This window comes from Phaethon lepturus, unplaced genomic scaffold (assembly GCF_000687285.1).
Source record: "Phaethon lepturus isolate BGI_N335 unplaced genomic scaffold, ASM68728v1 scaffold11118, whole genome shotgun sequence".
NCBI classification, from domain to species: Eukaryota; Metazoa; Chordata; class Aves; order Phaethontiformes; family Phaethontidae; genus Phaethon; species Phaethon lepturus.
In genome coordinates this window covers 51,539-69,085 of record NW_010559725.1, presented here as the reverse complement: position 1 = coordinate 69,085, position 17,547 = coordinate 51,539, and the positions used below count along the sequence as shown (strand labels likewise).

At 35.3% G+C, this 17,547-nt stretch overlaps 1 protein-coding gene across 1 annotated transcript in view; it reads left to right on the top strand.

The window, feature by feature from the left end:
• Positions 1 to 272: 272 nt before the first annotated feature.
• The window catches only part of ARMC2 (armadillo repeat containing 2), a gene marked incomplete at its 5' end in the record, with an annotated part of 57,570 nt that continues 40,295 nt past the window's right edge, over positions 273 to 17,547 (top strand). Inside the window, 4 exons of the mRNA XM_010293453.1 lie at positions 273 to 480; positions 4,200 to 4,250; positions 12,437 to 12,507; positions 16,430 to 16,522. Of these exons, the coding sequence (XP_010291755.1) occupies positions 273 to 480; positions 4,200 to 4,250; positions 12,437 to 12,507; positions 16,430 to 16,522 (423 nt within the window). The remainder of the gene's footprint in view (positions 481 to 4,199; positions 4,251 to 12,436; positions 12,508 to 16,429; positions 16,523 to 17,547) is intronic.

Here is a 17,547-nt window from a genome sequence, read left to right as displayed (position 1 = left end):
ACAAGGTACAACCCACCTATCTGTAAAAGAGTAATAAAAAAAAAAAGATGAAAGATTAAAATGTTAAAATTCAAAACTGAAAGACTTGAAGAAATTATGTTTATAAGAAGACTGATTACTTTGCTCTAAGTAGTCTTAAGCTTTCTCACCTTTTAAATTGATACAAGCAAATTTTGATAATGTAACATGACAAACATTCATTCTGAGCATCGTTGTGTGTATTTATTGTGCAATAACACTTCTACAAAATATATTCTCTTTGGCTATTTCAGATGAAGAGAAACTAGATTCTGAAGAACCAGCTATGATGAGTAATCTTTGCAGAAGCAATGATAACTGCTTAGCAGACCAAAGAGCATACACACCATTTAATGATGAAAGTAGACAATTAATTTGTAATGAGCATATCAGCAGATCGGAGAGGGAAGACTTCCTAAAAGGGACAACAGGAAAATTTTCATTTCAGCTGAGAGGAGAAGGGTCAGTATTGTTTGAGTATGGTAATATTGACACCTTCCATACAACCCTCTTCCTAGATACTCAATTGTGCAAGCATCAAAATGCTTCAAATTGATGGAATTTGAAGGTAGCACTGTTTATGCATTAAAACAAAACTATGTTTACATTATTAGGAAAAAAAACCCTTTATATTTCTGTTCTTAGGAAGTTTCTACACTCAAAAGTCTAACTTGTCCAAAAATTGTTGATTGGAAGTTGCTTGACATGAAATAACTTTAATTTTTTTTGTTCATTAACATTTCAAAATTAAGTTTTCTAATAGTTGCATATAGAACATTCAAGTTGAAATTCAATGTGCTTGTTTTTACAGTTCAAGCCTCTTGTTTTAAGGTGCTATACATTGTTCCTTTAGCTCCACACATGAGTAGAGCCATGATTTCAGTCCTGGTATTGGGGAAATATGTGTTCATACACAAAAAACAGGCTTAAACTCATTGGCAATAGCGGCAGAATTTTTTTGTGGCTTTGAATTTGGTTGGTTCATCTTTTTTTCTATGACCAAAAAGCTATAGGAGATTAATGAGACTTATGTGCATGCAGTCTGTTTTTACTGAACCTAGATTATTACATGCATTCTGTAATTCACAATTAAGTAAATTTTTTTTGCTTTTGATTCAGATCTGAATTCTTGCACAGGGAGGAATAGTCCGTGGCACTATGTTCAGTAGGTGTATCAGTTGCTGCATTAGTAGTTGGATGAACAACTGTTTTGTGCTAATAACATTGACAGATCTGACCATCTCTGCAACAAAGAATGAATAACACTTTATTTTCAAAACACACCCTGTAAACATGCGGTCACTATTAAGTATAAATGTTTGCCAGTAGGTATATTCTTTCTAGCATGTTTTTATGCTTAGAAAGAAATTATTTTGTGGATATTCTTAAGCACCTTTGCTATAAAGGAGTGTATTCTTCGTTTTATAAAATGAAACACCTTTCATTTACTAACTTGGTGATAGTACCAAACAGGTTAAAGAATGTTGTCCATTGAAGCTGTTACAGCAAATGATATATAGCAGAGCTATTGTAGCACTCTTCTTTTATAAGAAACTGAAAGCAGGATTAAAAAAAAGAAGACAGATTCTGAAAGACTGGAGACTTGTGGGAGCAAAGAAAAAGTTCCATGAGTAGGGAGGGAGGGAAAATGAGAAAATAAGCCTAGAGATGAAAAATCATGGGTGAATGAAAGTAAAGCACCAAGGAGAATGCTTCAGGGCAAAGTAATTTTCTCCAATTAAAATCAGTGACCTGAAAGACTTTTTAGGTAAAGACTGTGTGGATTATCATACTACATAAGTTACTGTAATTTGACTTTTATTTAGTAAAGCTGTGGTTGTGAGGTACTTTAGTGTTGCAGTTGAAATGGGTAGTTAGTTAATGGTGTCCAAGTGTCTCTAATAAGAAAAGGTCAGTTGGTACTTTTACTATTTGGAAAGAATGACCTTCCTTCTGAGTCATAATTTTTAAACTTTCAGGTATGATTGAATGGTTAACTCATTATACATCCTTGCTATCTGTTAAAAATTATATGCTTATCCTTTATAAGCTCGAGAGCTCCGCAAGCTTTTAATTTTGGGTTTTTGTTACTGTTGCTTTTCGCAATCACATATTCATATGGCATTGTGTACCATAATCATTGTTTTTTCTGATAGCCTGAACCACAGAATATCATGATTTGCCTTGATAATTTTTGAGAATGACTAGCTTTTCTATTGAAATATTCTTAGGAACAGGCAAAAAAAAGCCTATTACCCCCCAAAATTGCTAGTTGCAACATGAAGTCTTATAGGGCATTTTCAGTTTGGTTTCTAAGTGTAAGAGGAGTTTTAGAAAATGTGAAAAGTTGAAAGGGGAAAATGACATATTTTCAATTTGATATTCTTCAAATACCATTATGCATATTTGAAGAATAGGTTGTCAAGGTTCATTTTGCATAAGCTCTGCTGGCTTAATTTCTTCATGACCTGTTACTTACTTTTCTGACTCTTGAGGTGATAGCTAAGATACTAATGATTCTAATCATGAAAGATGGAATGTTAATGCATGTAGCTTGTCATATCCATGCGTGAATTCTGGAGAATAATACTAGAGATGGTTGAATCTCACCCATCACTTAAATTAGATCTCAAATTACTTGCCTTAAGATAATACAGAATAATTTTTTCCAATCTTGTTCTGACTAGTTTTCTCCAAAATAGAAGAGTAACATAATATTCTTCCCTCTTTCTGTGTTGAATACAAGATCTGTGTTTTTGAATGGTGCATCTTTACCTTCTTCTGTGGGTTGTGCATGCTTTCTGTGTACTTGAGGCAGAGATGATTCTTGCCAGTGCTGCCTAAGAGATGCTGCCTGTCCTGCTTTATATCCTTGCATCAAGGATCACTAACAACATTTAGGTGCTCCTATGGCTTAGAGTACCAGACATACCTGCAATGCTGCAATAGCACAAAAATAATACAAAATGCTTTTCCTTTATTAAAGGACAAAGATCCCTCGTCTATATCAGCCCAAGCAGTTCATGCTACCATATGATGGAATGGCTCTAGGTAATACCAACTGCGCTCATACATTCTAACTCATTGCTAAGACTCATGCTAATGAACACTGAATGTATTTGCATATAATACTACACGTCAGGCAGACCATGAGATACATCCTTTTCTGAGTTCAGAGATGTCATTCTTCATCTGACAAGGTGGTTGAAAGATATCACAAACCTATCTTTCAATATAGTTTGTTGAGTTTGGTCTTGATAGGAGTTGTGTATAAAAGGTTCCAATACCATAGGGGGTTATTGCAGTTTTGGAATTCTTTCTCAATAGGACATGTTTACGGGTACGAGGTGATTGCTATGATTAGATTGCATCTGCTTCTATGTCGTAAATACTTGAGTCATCTTGTATGAAGTTAATAGTACATTGTATTCAGGAATAATAGGATGAGGGCTTAAAGGAATGTGAAAACTTTTATTACCTGGAGTCCTGTCATTCTCAATGTGAAGCAGTTGTGTTAGCCTCAGCTCTGTATCCCAGTAATTTAAAACCCTTGCAGAAATTAAGCAAGAGGATTGTAGAAATAGTATGCTTCATACAGGAGAAGGTGCATAAGACTCTCTACTCCCGTTTCTCCACAGTTCCTGTATGTGTACCAAAATAACTTTTCTAATAAAGATCTGTTTATGCTAATGATTAAACTGTAGAGCATGCCAAAATAGCATGGCAGATTCCTGCCATTAATGCTTTACATTTATTTCAAAGAAAACAGAAGGGAAGTATTTTATTCCAGCAAGAGACTTGCTCACTTTCCATCTCAAATTCTTTTGTTGTCCCAAGGACTGATGAAAAGAATGAACAGCGCTAATGAGGACACTACTGCGTTATAAAGATACTGGGGGGAAAAAGAGAAAAGGACCTTCTGAGGGGAAGAGTTATTTGTAATTTTGTTTGCAATTCTGTTTTTCAAATAACCATCTAATTATAATAGAACAGGTATATTAATTGAAGCAGATTGAATTTATTGACATGTTGCCTCAGGAAAGCAAGGAACAATTTCTGACCATCATAAGGAAGCTAAATTTTGTTTACATCCTCATCCAGCCATTGTGCCTTGCCATCTATTGTGATTGCTGTAGAAATGAAACTTCTAAAATGTTTTCTGCATTCATATATATCAACAGAAGTGTCAACAGTGATGGCAGATTTGCTGATGAAGAGCAACAGTTTCCCTGGTGAGAAAAGATGAATTATTTTTTTTTCTCCTCCTCCAATTTCTCAGTGTTCTGAAAGCTTAGATGTCATTCCAGGACTCCTTAGGAACATAGGTGCCTTCAATGAAGAAAAGTTTGGTAGCAAACAGTTGATTCCCAAGTGACCTGCTTTACACTTGTTTTTTTAGTGAATGATTTCTGTAAATAGCTACAAAAGGATTAGAAGGTGCTTTAAAGAAGATATGCTATGCCCTGTTTTCTGTCACCACTGCTGTCCTTATTTAAATGCCTGTTTGACAGAATCCTTGAGAGGTATTCATCAGCTGCTTCCACAAGACTAGTTTCTCTTTCTTGTGCTTTTTAGTGTTTTGGATTACTTCAACAGAAAAGGATAAAAGCAGGGGACAAGTGAATACTGGAAATCACTTCTGTCTGATTGCTTAAATTAGCTTCACATTTGCACCCAAAATACTTATTCCTTTTCTACTCAAAGAAAAGGATTCCTATGAAGAGAGAGATTTTTTTCCTGAAGGGAACATGCATTCTGTTTTGCTCTGGATGAATTTTTGAAATGAATGACGTGTGAATATTAGTTTGTTGTATGGTTTATCTGATATTGCTGCAGATTCTCCAGACTTTCAGGTTTTGTCTTTTCTCATTATGTATATTCACAACATCTGGAATTCTCATGAAGACATGGAAACAGGAAATTAATCTACTCCTAACTAATCTTTCTTTATTTCTGCCTCAATTCCACTAGATATTGAGGCCACTAATTTAAGAAACAATCTAGTGGTAGGAAGGCTTTCACAGGTAAAGCTTTCTACAAAGTAAGTATTACACTTGCCCTGCCAAGAAGGTGCCTATATTTGTATAGGGTTAGGGGATACTGAGAGAAAATTTGGAATGAAGAATTCCTTTTTTCAGAACTTTTTATAGGCTTCTGAAGAAAAGAACAACAGGTAGCTGTTATCTCTGGTCTATTCACTCGGGAAAGATACTGTGGAGTGTAGGCTCATTTTTACTGCCTAGTCCAAAGGGAGTCTTTCTACTCTAGTCATTAGTTTTAGGATAAGGTTATTGGTCTCCAAATTTTTGAGATGTAGGTCTTGAGAGTCCTTATTACCAATTGAACCAATTAATTCTAGGATGGGAAAGTATGCCATGCAAGGGATAAAGAAGGAATGCCAATTCAATCTAGGTGGGACTGTAGTAACAATGGATTTAGATTGAATTTTTTTTTTTTTTTTTTTTTTTAGAATGAGAATGCTTATGCAAGATTATGGTTAGGAAGGTGAAGGTGCTGTGGTTTTCAGACTCAAATACATTTAGGCTAGTATTTTAGGTGGTTTTTATGATTATAATTAGGCTGTCAGTTGTCTGCTTGCTTAAAGATCCCCTGCCACAAGTAGATATTGTTAATATTTTCTGTATTAGGCAGAAGATGCAAAGACTGTGAAGAATAAAAAGGATAAGGATACAGGTTTTTACATCAACCTCTTTTAATTATTTATTATTATAATATAATATATATATTATTCTTAAAAGAATAAATTCTTTTAAGCCATACTTTTAACATGTGCCTGAGTTTCTTCATCAATAGCCTGTGTAAATAGAATACTGTATTCTTTTTATCGCTGTATCTGTCGTAAGTAATGGACTATGCCCATGATTGTGTTTAGAGGAATTGTTATTTGCTCATCTTTAGATGACTCACAGTGTAGTTGGCCTACTTACCAATGTATTTTTGCAAATTATTTTGCCTTTCTACTATTTCTATTATCCTTCTCATATCAGTGGTATTGGTTATAGTTTCAGTTATAGTTTTCACACCCTTTGGTTTTGTCTTTTCTGGTGGTGTTACTTATGACATAATACTCTACAATTCATGAAATAATTTCATGGCATCTATATTATCATTTACAATTATTTGCATGCTTTTGTAAAGCTTTGTAGCTAAGAAACAGGACTGATGAGCGGTTTGTGTAATTGGTTTAATAGTTTCATTTGTATTTCTTTTAGTTGTCCACAAGTAATTTACTGTGTCTCTGTTATGTTTTCTAAAAGGAAAATAGTCTTTAAAAATTGAGCTGTTAATACTAATTCTTTTTTCTTTGAGGCACACCTATTACTTATTTCCACATTGTGTTTGCATCTATCTTGTTTGTCCCTGAGTTGACATCATAGAAAGGAAAGTTCAGTGGTAGTTGAGCAAAATAGAGACGCATTATCTTAAGTGGCTCAGTGAAGGTCAATTCTTTGCCTAAAAAGATAGAGTGCCTTTCAAGTGCTAAGTTATGAGTCAGGAAGAAATCACTGTGTTTAAAACAAAACCAAACCCACAAAAACATATTGCCTACTACTCAACCAACGAAAGACGAAATAGAAAACTAATTCTGATGTCCTTTTGGCAACATAAAAGGTCTGGATAGTAAAATTAAATAGGAATAAATGGATTAATGAAAAATGCAAATGTTAATTGGCGTATGGAAAAATTAATTTCTACGGCAGTGAATGATAAAGCAAAATACTCATTTTTCTCATTTTGCCAAAAGCGAAAAACAATTCCTATTAGTTGCTTTGGCAAAAATACTAGGATTTTATTTACACTTCCTTTCAAAGTCTACAGAGCAATGTCTTGTTATTAAAATCAGTAACTGTGGTTAAGAGTTAGAGCTCCTGTTTCCTGATCACTAAACACTTATGGTGGAAGAATCACAGTAGCAGAGGGCTTATGTTCTAAAGCAGTGGTTCTGAAGTGTCGTGTAACTAAATGTTGTTTGAGAAAATCAGTTGCAGTCTCTCTCACTTCCTCCAGCTCCACATCTGACTCCCCTTCTCCTTTGCCTTGGGGTTCTTGCACCACTTTGTCCATTGCTGCTGACTCAGGGTCTGCTGCACGGTCCTTCTTGCCCTGATTCCCAGGATCACCATTAGTTCCTTTTAACTTTGCCTGGAGCTGCCATCCTTCTTTTTGAGACAAAGCTGCTGAGTCTGGCTGTGCCATAAACTTGGTCTGGAGCCTTAGGTGTCTTTGCACCTGATGAGCAGTTCATGAGACCAGAGTTCTGAAAAATTTGGAAAAATGATAACTGGCAGTCAGTATATAAGCAACCCATTGGCTCATACGCCAGAGGGCTGTGCAGCCATACAGCGGGAACTCAACAGGCTGGGTAAATGGATTGACAGAAACCTTGTGTAGTTTAACAAAGGCAAGTACAAAGTCCTGCACCTGGGGAAGTACAACTCCAGGTACCTTTATATATTGGGGGCCATCCAGCTGGGAGGCAGCTTTGCAGAAAATAAAGGTAAGAAAGAAAAGGGCTCTAAGGACAAAGAATGAAACTACCAGGTGCTTAGATTTGCTTACGAGGAAGGAACTCAGGAGGTTAGAATTGTGATTCTATAGATCTGGAAAATGCTCTGCAGATATAGGTGTGTAGAAATTGTATGCTCATAATTACAGTTTTCTGACTTAAGAAAAAGGGTATCAAAGAAATAAAAGGCAATTGAGAGGCAATTAACTCAAATGTCTTAGAAATTTATTTTAAAATAAATTATTTATTTAAAAATAAATTGAATCCCACCACCCAACTAAATACTACTTTAGAAAAATGCTACTAGAAGTTAGCAATGAGGCCAACATTTTATTGAGAGCACATGGATGATAAGAGATCTTTCATGTGGTGGCAACACAGACTAAGGCTTCTTATCAGGAAGGAACTTCTGAAGGGGTTTTTCTGTGAGTGTTTGTACTTACTGGTTTTATGTCTTCGTGTGATACACTAAAGAGAAGTAGTTGAAGGCAAGCTTTTGGACTAACTAGACCATGTTATGTTTCATATTTTTATGAAATGTATGTAAATATGTTCTGTAAATTTTAGTATTATTGTGGTTTCTGCAGGTGACACTTTTAGAAGGCAGTGTGCTGTGTGTCTTTCGAAGTATCTTCCTAGTTACATTTCTGGTTTAAATATTGCTGATGTTTGAGCTTTACTACTATTTGGAAGGTTTTGTGTGGAGCTGACTGAGAGAAAATGGTATTTTGTTAGTCAGTCTCCATAAAGTAGTTAGACTTGAAGCCTAATATTCCTTCTATTTCTGTCAATGGAAACCAGTTTGGTTATTCTGATGTCTTCAACCAACCCCTGCCCCAAAGAAGTTGCCTTAAGCAGTCATGTAGAACTCGCCAACAAAAGATACCTATAAGTACAAAGTTAAGGGTGCTCTGCAGAATCTTGTTATCTTCCAGGTCACAAAGTTGGTAATTAATTTCCATTTCCTTGTTTAAAAATGGGAAAAAAAGTATTTCCAGACACCAGCTAGTGTCTGCTGTGTATGGCTTCCTCAAAGGTTTTACTCAGGGCATACTGTGCACTGTCTGCGAGTAGCTCACTGCCTTTGTAAGACTCGGTTCAGATTCTGGTTTACATGGGATAGTCCCAGATCCTATCTCTACTTCGAGAGAGAGTCCACAGATTCCTTTTACATGGGTGCAAGAGAACAGGCTCATAATCTCTGGAGGAACAAAGTCATGTGAGATCTTGACACTTGCAGAAGCAGATAGTATGGGACTTACAGCCTTTTCCATGCCCACTGTCCTTATCTTTTGCTCATTAACCCTCATTTTCTTCATCCTTTGTTGCACTGTCTCAGTTACTGTGCTCCTCTGTTCTTCTTCCGTTTCCGTATTTTCTAGTTTTGCCTCCCAAAGTTGTTAAGAATATGTAGGTGTTACAAGAACCTTACTATGAGGAGAGGTTAGTGTTTAGAGGCAATGCCTTCTGAATTGTTGAACTTGAAAAGATGGTCATGTTCTCTTCTCTTCAAGTAAGATTTTCTACCTCACTGATCAAAGGTGCTTGTTAGAGATAATTCTGTAGAAAAGTATTAACTTGCTAGTATTAGGCTGTGTGTCTCTCTTAACTGGTAACTAAATAATCAGTGGGGCACCGGGACAACATCTGTACTAATAATTAATAAAAATAAAACAAAGGAGTTAGTCTCTGGCTTGGTGGCCAGCTGCTGTGTCATGGGTTATGTTGATACAGTGGAAGTATTTTTAACTTCCTCCCTACCACACACCAAGTATTGGCTGGGAATGTCCCTACCTCTGCTTGTCAGTGCACTGTGCCCAGGTGTTTGTCAAGGCAAGTACTACCTTTCTTGGGCCAAAACCATAGCAGGGACCATGCTAAGGGTCTAACTGTATGGAAAGGCATGGCTCAAAATTCAGGCCCATTGCCAGACTGTTTTACAAGTAAAGAGGTAGCCAGACTCTCAGGTGTTGAAGGCTCTGCAATGTGAGGAAAGAGCCTAAGCACTATTCCTCTATTGGGATCTTACATTTATGAATCAGACCTTGCTGTTGTATGCAGCTTCTTTGGAGGGAACTAGCCCAATTCTTTGCCTCTGGGATGCAGTTCTTAGAAATGTAGTTTTCCCGAAATACCACTGAAGGTGTGAGTTTGCAGATTTACCATTAAAAGCAAGCAAGCATCTAAACATGCAGAGTTTCTGAATAAATGCTGCTTTCACTTTATGCACTTTCACCAGGGAAAAATACTGAACACACTACTCTGGTGCTGGCTCACCTTCCTTTTGGAAGTCCTCATAGTCTATGTACGTCCAAGAAAGCAGTGTTCCTCATAAGGGCTACTATGATCTCCCTTACAGGAGAGGGATAGAGATGATCCAGTTGCCAAGTTCTTTTTTCCTCTGTAAATCATCAGAGCCTCTGTCGGTTGGTTTCTTGATGAGTCCCTTATCAGATGATCAGATTTCTGCCAATTGATTTTGCTTCCAAGGCAGTCACTCTCTTGACAAGCCAGTTCCCTTCAATAGTAAGTAACTTAGAGTAAATTTTTTTATTACATTTTAACTGCATAGTTCTTTACAAGATACTGCTGCTTAAGTTTCAGCCCTACATGAAAGTGAAAAGATAACAAAGAAGCAAAAGTCTCTGTAACTAAAACGGAGTTGGTAGAATGGTAGAGATACATAAAGGGATTTTATAATCTCTCACAAAACTCATGAATTGTACATACTCCCTAAAGGTAAGCCAGCCCACCAGTCATTCTCAGTTATGTATGTATTCAATGTATTCTTTTTATGAAAGTAATGAGAGTTCCAGTTAAGCTGTTTAACTTAGGAGGATGTTTCCCAAACGTACACATAGTTCTGTGAATACCAGCAGTACAGCAGTCTGCTTTGCTACTAGTATAGGTCTCTCAACTCTTTGATACTGGTGTTTGAGAAATCATAGGTTCCAACCAAACTTTTTTCTTTTACACAGTTCAAACTTTGACATGGTCTTACCCTTCATTTTGCTTATGTGGTATTTCTATCTGATAAGTGTTCAGGTTACCACATCCTTTGTTTCAGTGTCTTTTCTATTCAGCTGCTTTTGTTTCCTATGAAACTTTTGTTTCCTATGAAACCTCTTTTTTGAGGTGTCTTGGATTCATCCTGTGGATTTACATTTTAGGGGAAGAGGCACAGACAGGATATAGTTAGAAAATTCTTTCTGAGGAAAGCAAACTCAAACATCCATATTCATATAGGCAGATAGTATTATCATGCCTACATATAATTCTGAAGATGCCAATTTCTGAGTATAGCTGGGTTAGTATTAGGTGACTGAAGTTGATATCTCTTGCTTATTCAGTGTCCTTTCAGATCAGAGTCGTGATTTCAGGGATGGCTGAACCTTGTAGAATTTCTTAAATTTTTGAAGTTTGTAGGACTAAGTATTCACATAAATGGAACCAAATTTTGATTTCTGTTAATGCACTGAACTGTATTTAATGTGTGCTGTAGAAACCCTTTTTCTTACAGATGTCAAATTTTAGAGTAGAGATGCAAGCACATGTCTGTCTTTTTTTTTTAAAGCATTGCTTCCCCAGAGGAGTAGGAATTGCTGTATATGAGCTGAAATAATTTCAAGATAGTTTCTGTAAGAATTTGGATTTTGGAGCACTTAAATCCTCATGCTGTAAAAAGAAAACATTATTCACTGTTAGTCATAATGAAGCAAGTGTTCCTCTGTAATGTGATTGCTTGGGAAATTTTTGACTGATCACAGTGAGCTCTCCAGTCCCTTTTGTAGGGAAGTGATCTTACCAGAGCTTTGTCTTTTATTCTGTCTCCGTCTGTTGATAGGATGACTTACATCTTCTGTCTGGACTGGCAGACAGGATTTAGGCGCCACTCCAGCAAACCACTTAAACAACAGTTTAGCTTTAAGCCTTATAGCGACTGAATTAACAGGTTAAAAGAAATTGAAATAACATTGCTAACACACTACTGTTATCTTTAGAAGGAAGTTTAGGGGATTAGGTTGTATTGGTACATGAACTATAAATGAAATAAGAAGTGTTAAATTAAACATACACTGAGAATAGAAAACATAGATTAAGACGTTTATTTTTAGTACAGAATTTAATGGAGGAAAGATTCCTGTTTAATAGCCAGGAGAATCTATGTCTTGTATATTCTTTTAGATCAGTGCTGCTTGAGTGTGTAGCTAGGCAAGCAGAATAGATTTATCGCAGAAATATGTAGTAGTTTCCTCCTGGCCAAACAAAGAATAATCATACAATCGGTAGGAATTATGGCATTACTTACTGTTGCTTTACAAAGAAATGACAACGTACGTGTTTCTTGTACTAACAGAACTAGTGATCACTATGCTGTTAGCAATAGTTCACAGCCAGACCTGGAAATTCTCATATTTACATTAAAGGTTACTAAAGTGTTTGTTTCTTTGAAAATTCTTCTCATTAAATCTTATTGAAGTGTTAATTCCATCAGAAGAAATCTCTGTCTTTGTGAGTGGATGAACTTACAGTTTTAAGCTCGTTGAGTCTATATTCAGTTAATGAAACTGATGATAAAATAAAAATTGACTCTTTCTGAGTTTAGTTTTAAGTTTTATTGTACAAGTGGAAATGCTTTAGGTTTTGTGTTCCATAATGGTGACCCCTTGTGGTGTAAATATCTCGGTATTTCTGAAGGAGCTTTCTGTAATACATACTGGAGGAAGTTGTATTTATATGTTGTTTTTAATAAGCAGATAACTTACTAACTTAGTAAAATAACTTAAAATCTTTTCCAATTAGTTATTAATATGTCGATTTCATACTAAGTGCATGTGAAGAAAGAAGCATTTTGATATGCTTTGTGTGTGTCTATACTGTATCTTTTAGTGACCAGATGAAAAAACCTGGCACAGGTTCATCATGGCTGACGAGTACCGGCTGGAAGAGAAGAGTAACAGGTACTTCATAAAGCATTTCAATCTCCAGTCAGAAAATGTGAAATACAGTCAAATAGGAATAATCAAATTTTTGTGATTTGAAGATCTTTTTCTTCTTTATAACAGAACAATATTTTTTATTTTCTAGATGTACTGTTTTTTTTTACTGTTGTTGATAAAGAGAAGCAATATTCAGGAGATCTTCATTCTAAAAATCTGTTGTAATTTTCTCTCTTGTTTTCCCCATATGTAGGCTTAAGAATTTGCCAATCCAATAACACCTTGTTTGCCCATCACTTTTTGTAAACTGGCATAGTTGCACAGAAACTAATAAAGTCATGCCAAGCTGAAGATACAGATTCTGGATTGCCCTGTAGGGATGCATTTTGCTAATTTTACGTAACAGGTTTTAATTAATATTTCCTGATAGTTGACATGTTACATATATGGCAAATGCATATCTGAGAGTCTGGTATGGATACCTGAAGTTTCTACTCTGCTATTATTATGCTTTATTGCTATTTTTCCAGAACTGAGAAGTTGCATTATTCTGGATCATTCTGGCGAAGGCTGTAATGTGCTCTGCTTTCATTTCCTTCAGAGAAGCTGAGAGTATTTACCATGTTATGGGAGTTAGTATTCTGTGGGGCTGAATTTTCTCTGTTTATAAGTCTTTTAATTTATTTGTGCTATTTCATTGGTGCTATTAAAAAAATCAAGTGTGTTATTAGGATTGCTTTGTTTTGGATCTACTTTGTCAACATTAGGTAGCTTCCTTAGTTTGTGCATACTTCATCCTTAATCCCAGAATAAACATTGGGATAAGAGTGGGAATTTGCAATAATTTCTTCTCTATAGTGGGGTCTAGGGGGAAGTGTTCATTTAGAGATTATTTCTATTTTCTGATAAGATTTGTGTTTGTATTTTCACATTCTAGAGAGGAGGTAGACTGTTTTAATATTGATATATGCATAGCCACTCAGTATTCTGTGAAAAGGCTGAACATGATAAGTCAGGCAGTACACAGCTTTTGAAAGCTCAGTGTTGCTAAGGCTCTTGTATTTACATGCTAAAAACAGCAACCAATAAATGTAGACTGATTAGTGATTTTTTTTTTTTTTTGACCAGAATGCAAAGCTGTGGTTAAGACCTATGAAAAACTGAGACAACGAATTTCAACTTGCTGAATTCTTTTGCTTGAGTATTTTTGCGGTTGAATTGTGATTCGCTCAGCTAGGAGGTTCAGGACAGCTTCTGCAATATTTTAAATACAACTAGTGCCATAACTTTTCATCAGCACCTTAAAAATCTCCCAGGAACTGAGACACATGCGAGTTTACAACTTATTAATGTTGCTTTTCTTTATAATAATGTTTTTCCTGTTCATTCTTATTGCTAGAATTAATATTGTTCAGTAAAAGCTGATTATCTTTTTTTTTCCTAGTTAAAAGAGATATTTGTTTTAAAAAATTATGCCATTATGACTTCCAGGTTGCTGTATTTTTCTGATGAACGTGAGACAACTGTAGCAGAGTGGTACAAAAAATCACTTTTTGTTCTGAACTAAAAACTGATGGCTTTGTTATTTTTTTTTTTTCTAGTGAGAAGTTTGGTCATATCTATGAATGCATGCATAAAGTATTCTATTTCTTGCTTAATATAAGCATGTGCATAGTTAGAAAGTCAGTCCTGTCTTCCAGTTTGAGAGGTAGCTACAAATTGGAAAGAAAAGAAATAATTGAGTCAATATGTGAGTTTTGTGGCAGGAAGGAAGGACCAGTGCAAATTCTTCTAGTGTTCTCTTTTCAGCTGTGCTCTTACATTATCTGGAGCAGAACTTTCATTTCATTGCAAGTGCTGCATAATATCTTATTCATTAAGCTAAATTGATCTAAATAAGAATCTTAACTCATTTGATCTAGAAAATAAAAAAGGTCTGCAAAATAAGTAATAATAATATGCACTTACACAAATATGTATATATGCACACAGCGACAATATATAGTTATTGTAATAAAATACCAGTGTATTACTTATGAAACAGCAGCATTTTTGTATAATCTGTTGAAATAGGTATAATTGATAGATTCATTCTGTATAAAATGTAGGTAGACAAAGTTAATACAGATACACAAAAAGAGTCTGGATTGTTCTTTAAAGAGCAAGCTTTTAAAATAGTCAGGAAGTTTTTAATTGTTTCACTGTTCCAAGTAATGCTCAGTACACAATTTTTTTTTAAGGTCTGAGATACTGTTCTCATCATGCAAACCTCTCAATATCAGCGTTCTCATGTAGCACAGTATTTTTTGTGTTTGATAATGATTGTGTTAAGAATTTACATTGTCATTTAAATGCAAGACCTAACAATGAGCAGTAGGAGACACTTTCTGACAAATGTGTCTCTTAAAAAAATGTGTATATTCTAGTCTTAATGGCTTTCTTCATGTTATTTAGTGGAATTGTGTGTTTTTTTTATTTCTTTATTCAAAAAAAAAAACAACAAACAAAAACATTGCAGAAGCTTTCCTGAACTTTCTAATTGAGTGAATCATAATTCAACAGCAAAAATACTTGATCAAAAGCATTCAGCAAGTTGAAGTTCGTTGTCTTGGTTTTTCATAGGTCTTAACCACATCTTTATAACAACAACTTCAGTTGCCTGCAAGATAAGGAGCTTAACCTAGTCTTGAACTCCAAAAATACGCCTACATGTACCTTGTAAACAATTGTTAGATCCTTTAAAACTCAAGTGGTGCAGAAACTCTGGCTCTCCAGCTGTAGTGGGCCCATGGTGAAGACCAGAATTCTGTCACTTCACGTAGTGCCAGGCAAATGTGAAAAGCATGTTCAGCAAGTTCAAATAATTCCCGGTGATATTGCATCCATTTGAAAGTCAATCCTGGAATCCATTTTTTAATAAATCGTGTTTCACCAACTCCCTTGTCCAATCTGAAAACAGATCCACACTCCTAGTCTTGTTTCCAGAAGAATTACAGGCTGCTGATTTTTTGGTCTACCAATTTTTAATGATGTCTGCTGATAGATTTTTTTTTTTTTTTTTTAATTTATCACCCCACCCCCCACCCCCCCCCGTCTTTTCGAAGCAAAGTATAAAAAAGCTGAAATATTTTTTAAAACTTCTCTTTGTGAAGTGGACAAGGTTTTTGGTAATGAACAGTAGCTCTTTCTCAGAGACTGTGGAAGAAATTGTTTGAGAGTGGCCAAGAAAACTGGGAGTTGGTTGCCTTCAAAGTTTCTGACATGTTTATTGGAGGCAAAACGTCTTTCAGATATCTATACTTTGCTATTAATTTCCAAAGATGCTGTGTGAGAAATTGTTTACCATAACAAAGAATAGGAGGGAAACATGCATTTTACAAAAAATTATTTGAGGAGTTCTCAAAACTAGTTGCATGATGTGGTTAGAATTGCTAACAGGATGTAATAACTAACAAGACTGTTTTTCCCTAACTGACCAAAGAGTCAGTTAACCAAGCTGTAATATTGTGCATGTGTACTAGATAAAATTGTACAATCCTAGAGGATTGCCTGCAGTATGGGTATTTTTTAACACAGAATAAGCTGTCACGTGGACACAGAGCTGAAAAATAGTAGGACATGTTAATATAAAAGTAGTCATTACCTTCCAATTCAGCGATCAAATGAAACATTAGTGACAGCAAACAAGAACAAATCTGGCTCTATGGTACAGCTTTACATATCAAAACATTTATCCATCTAGTTTTGTTTGAAACTTTTGTTTTTGAGAAAATGTAAGTAAAATCAAAAGCTTGAATAGGTTGAGTAACCCAGAATGTAGCAAAATGTGACATTTTTAGATACTTTATTCATCAGTCAGAAAAGAAATATTTGTAGCTATTTATTTGTGTAGAAGTTAAAACGTTCACTGAATATGTGCTTTTGCTTTGAATGTATTTTGAAGGCTTAAAGGATGAAACAAGAATAAATGAATCGGAAGAAGAAGAAATCTTTTGGCATATAAAGATTCTACCAATTCTGCATGAACTGGAAATAGGTGAGTAACGCTGTTCTTAAAAGGGTGTATTTTCTGTACTATTTCCTGCAGGAAACATGGGACTCATTTGTGTTTACTACAAAAGAATAACAGTAGTTGGACTATGTAGCCTTTCGTGCTTTCATATGTTCAGTGACTTTGCAGTGTGAAACTGTCCTGGGCGACTGTCTCTAGGTGGCCCTGCTTGAGCAGGGGGGTTGGACAGATGACCTCCAGAGGTCCCTTCTGTGATTCTGTAAAGGTTTAGATAAGATCTTGTCTGATTAAATTACCTTATTTTAGACCACATAGCTCTGCCAGCTTAGCAGTCAGTGATGAGGTAATAGTTTTAAGAATAAAGCACTGCACAGATTCACTATTTTAAGCGCAGACCGTATTGAAGGTCTCAATTAATTTTAGAAAAAAAAGGAAATCTTAATGAAAATTTTCATTTGTGCTTGAAGTGTTAGATGTCTCAGAAAAGTATATAATGACCCAGAATATTGAAGGAAAATTGAGTAAATTAAGTACGGCCTGAATGATTGAACTCTGAAATCCATTTTAATGTTTCATTCAAAAGGTTGTTTAGGTGACTTCTATAGACATCATATTATTTGAATGATGGGAATATAGAAAGTAACTTTGTTTTTACAAGTGGTTAAAAGTGAATGTCAAATTGAGGGATTGATTCTGTTTTATGGGATCTTTTGCAGTGTTCATTATAGCATGGTACAGATTAAAAATTTTTTTTCACATGATAATTTTTTGCAAATGATAATGAGTATGAAACACCTATACAGTACTGAGTGATTCTCAAAATACATCATTATTTTAAAAGGGCAGGATTCTCATTCCCACATTTGTCACTGATGTGTAGAAAAACAGTGATCAGGAAATTTGAAAACAGCTCATGTTTTCCTTGCATAATGCTGAGATTGTCAAATATGAGCCACTGAGTTAAAGTTTTGCATAGTGAGATGTTCTTCATAGGCAAGCAAAATATTATTTAGAGGTAAAATCTAATCATGTCTTTCCCTTGTCATGAA